The sequence below is a fragment of the Atta cephalotes genome (assembly GCF_000143395.1).
Source record: "Atta cephalotes unplaced genomic scaffold scaffold00013, whole genome shotgun sequence".
Lineage (NCBI taxonomy): Eukaryota > Metazoa > Arthropoda > Insecta > Hymenoptera > Formicidae > Atta > Atta cephalotes.
The window spans coordinates 1,281,386-1,284,787 of NW_012130077.1; the positions used below are offsets into that span (position 1 = coordinate 1,281,386).

At 31.1% G+C, this 3,402-nt stretch overlaps 1 protein-coding gene across 1 annotated transcript; it reads right to left on the minus strand.

Annotated features, from left to right (window-relative positions):
* Positions 1 to 1,260: 1,260 nt before the first annotated feature.
* LOC105617668 lies at positions 1,261 to 2,450 on the minus strand. Its single transcript, XM_012199224.1, is given in 4 exon segments — positions 1,261 to 1,455; positions 1,842 to 2,073; positions 2,130 to 2,233; positions 2,436 to 2,450. Coding segments are annotated over 4 exon segments (546 nt in total).
* Between the last annotated feature and the right edge of the window lie 952 nt (positions 2,451 to 3,402).

Consider the following 3,402-nt stretch of genomic DNA (forward strand, 5'->3'; position numbering starts at 1 on the left):
AAATAATATATATATATATATATATATATATATATACGTTGTGTGTGTGTGTGTGTGTGTGTGTGTAGTGTCTAATTGTAAGAGATGCATTGGGTATCGCGTATCCACAGTAGCAAAGCAAGATTATAAATAAAAAAATAGCCGCTATATTAACTGGAACAAATATACAATATCTCGAAAATAACAGATATAAAATTTAAATTTTGTAAACGAATTTGATTAAATTTAATGTATATTTTATACAGGACATTTATCTATCATTTATATATGCTAACATGATCAAAATCTGATTTGATCATTTTTAATTGCACATTCGACATTTTTCTCTCAATAGATTTTTATATAATACAGATTACTATTTTTTACACAATGCAAATCCAAAATAATAATTTTTTTATCAAAATTTATGATTTATATTATTACTTTGTAATTTCTTTGAAGATTTGGAGTATATACATATTTTTATTTTTAAAGTTAAATATATTATTAAATTAATATATTCTTAATTAAAAAATAAAGCAAATCATTAATGTTTTGATAATTTTTTTCAAATTTTTTTTAATTATTTTTTTAATAAGAGAGACCTTATCAGAGATATATCTATTGTACAAAACTCCTGAATATTAAAATTACACCAGTGAATACCTTGGATACTGCTAGATATCTTATACATCCCTATAATGTGAATATATATGCATATGTGTATATGTGTGTTTGCATCTGTATACATATATGCATTTTTTCGATTATCTCAATATTATTGCGCTTGCCCAGAACATTTAAAGTATTACTTTCTTTCAAATAGTTTGCTCATTATTAACCATAGACCAGCAAGAAAAAAATGTGTCCTCATATAATTTGTTCAAATTAAAAATTAACACTGCTTATATATATATATATATAAAACGTTACATAAAGAAATGTAATTTTTTGTGCAACGTTATATTTCTTTTGTTCCGTTTGATTATTTTCTATATTTTTGAAATATTTTGTTCCCTCAAAAAATAGTAGTGGACATTGGCATTGAATAATTTTCTTTAATACCGTTAATAAATACTTGTTTGAAATGAGTAATGTAACATGAAAATATCGTGTATTGCATAGGAAAGTGTAATGTTACATTTTACTCTACCCTCTGTCCTTTTCTTTATACATTTCACTTATAATCTGTTAAAATGAAATGAAAAATTATATGGGAATCATCCGAGCTTGGCGAATGGTGCTTTGAGCGAAAGGATATACTATGTTCCATTGCACATGTCAACAAGGAGGTGGGCTAGATGTTGGAGCTGTATCTACAGTTGTCGCGGAAGAGGATGCTACTGCGGTCGCCTTATTATCGGTGTTTAATCTCCGCCTGGTGTACATGATTTGTTCCATTAACTCATGATGCGCCTCTAATCGTTCAATGCAATGTAAACATGCAGTCTTTGGTAGTGGGTCATTCATGTTTACCTGTACAAATGTATACAAAATTGTTTTATTATAATGTTTCTTTAAATATCAAATTATATAGATAAAGTGATTGGTGATAGAAAATAATTTATTAAAAAAGACGTCGATAGTTCTTACAATCTTCTTAAAATCTGATAATGCCCTGTATTTGTAAAACACATCAAGAGGTGAAATGGTATAAGCTTTAAAAAAAAAACAGGATACCTACATAGTTATATAGACTTTCTTCCTTTCTTTTTTTTTCTTTTTGTAGATACTTGCATTGTCTCTGGAAAAAGATCTGTGCAAAATGCGAGAGGCAGAGATCGATCAAGTTCCGCACTGGGCGAAATGCCTAACGCGGTTCCTGGAAGATCGTGTGATACAGGATGGCACGTAGAAATTACCGTAATCGGCAGATAGGTGTTTATCTTCTCAGCGAGTTTCATTCTCTCGCCCTCTTCCCCGTAGATGTGGATCACGAAGCGGTTCATCTTACTGCAGAGCCTGCATATGAACCCCGTGATCACGGCCTTGTCCGTGCTGCCCATCTCCACAGCGTTCCTTCGACAGCTGCTCCCGCGACGTTCGCACGATTCTAGCTCGCCCTCCGATGCCGCTCGATTATTGACAGCGCGACTCCTCGCGATAGTAGTTGCAGCGAGAGAGAGTATCGGACGTATACGCTTTTTTACCTGGAGATCACTTAGAGTTTGTTTATTGCAGACTCCGTCGAACGCCAGCGCGCTTCGAGCGATGCCTCTATCAGTGCTGTATTCACCGTTCCTCGATCCTCACACTATCATCTATTTTCCTATCATGATTATATTTAGTATTTTATAGCAAGCAAGGGACATAATATATCCAGTGATCAGTGACCATTTTATCCTTTGTTTAACATTGACAAATAATGAGGATGCAATAATTCACTATGTTACACTCTGTGTCTTCTTAAATTGGAAAGGACGGAAAGGACTTTTTATTATTGTCTTTACACATACTATAGTACTTCGCATTCCTTTGATCAAACTCCAATTAAAGAGGAGAGAGAGCACTGAAAAATATCGAACATTATATTATCCTTATTTATCTATCTTTTTAAATAATTTATATTGTTTCACATTTCAGTTATATAAAATAATTTTTGGATATATTTAAAGAACAAGAACGCCAAGAATAAGCGGTAAAAAGCGGTAAAGCGTACTTATTTGCGAGTATAGAAAGTTTACTATTATATAGTTACTATTATTAAATTTTACTGTTTATTTCAATATTATTTTCGATTTTTATTTTCTCTGATTCTCTATAAAAGTTATACTAAAAATAAAACATATTAAAACTGTAAATACTACAGTTATATATAAATATTATAACAAATATTATAAATATTATAACTTTACAACATAAAAGAAAAGAACTGAAAAGAACAGACCCAGATAACATATTCCATCATATGTTATAATTTCATAATTATATTAATTCTCTTTTAACTTAAATTTTATTGATTCAGCTGGCATAATAGCTTAAATTAAAATTTTTGTTTAATTTGTTGATCTTTTTATATAAAATTAAAAAAATTAATATCAACCTTAATAAAAAATATTACAGGTATGATTGGACAAATTGCTCGCCAGTGCGATTAATCGGAGTTTGTTCAAAGTTGCCTCCAATGAAATTTGCATAAGATTCAATATTCCATAATTGCTGTATTGCGGAACGCATCTAGGAAACCATCTAAAGGGCGCTTGCAGTTTATACGTCCCTGATGACTCGCCATTAAATGTTGATTAGAATACAGTTCAAAAGAGATGCGAAGGAATCAGCTGTCGTACATCTGTCAACAGCGATACTCTTCTAAACATTAAGTTTCTTTACCGCTGAATATCATTTCTTAACTCCTCTCTCTCTCTCTCTCTCTCTCTCTCTCTACTCTACTACTCTCTACGTCTCTACTCTCTCGTACTTACT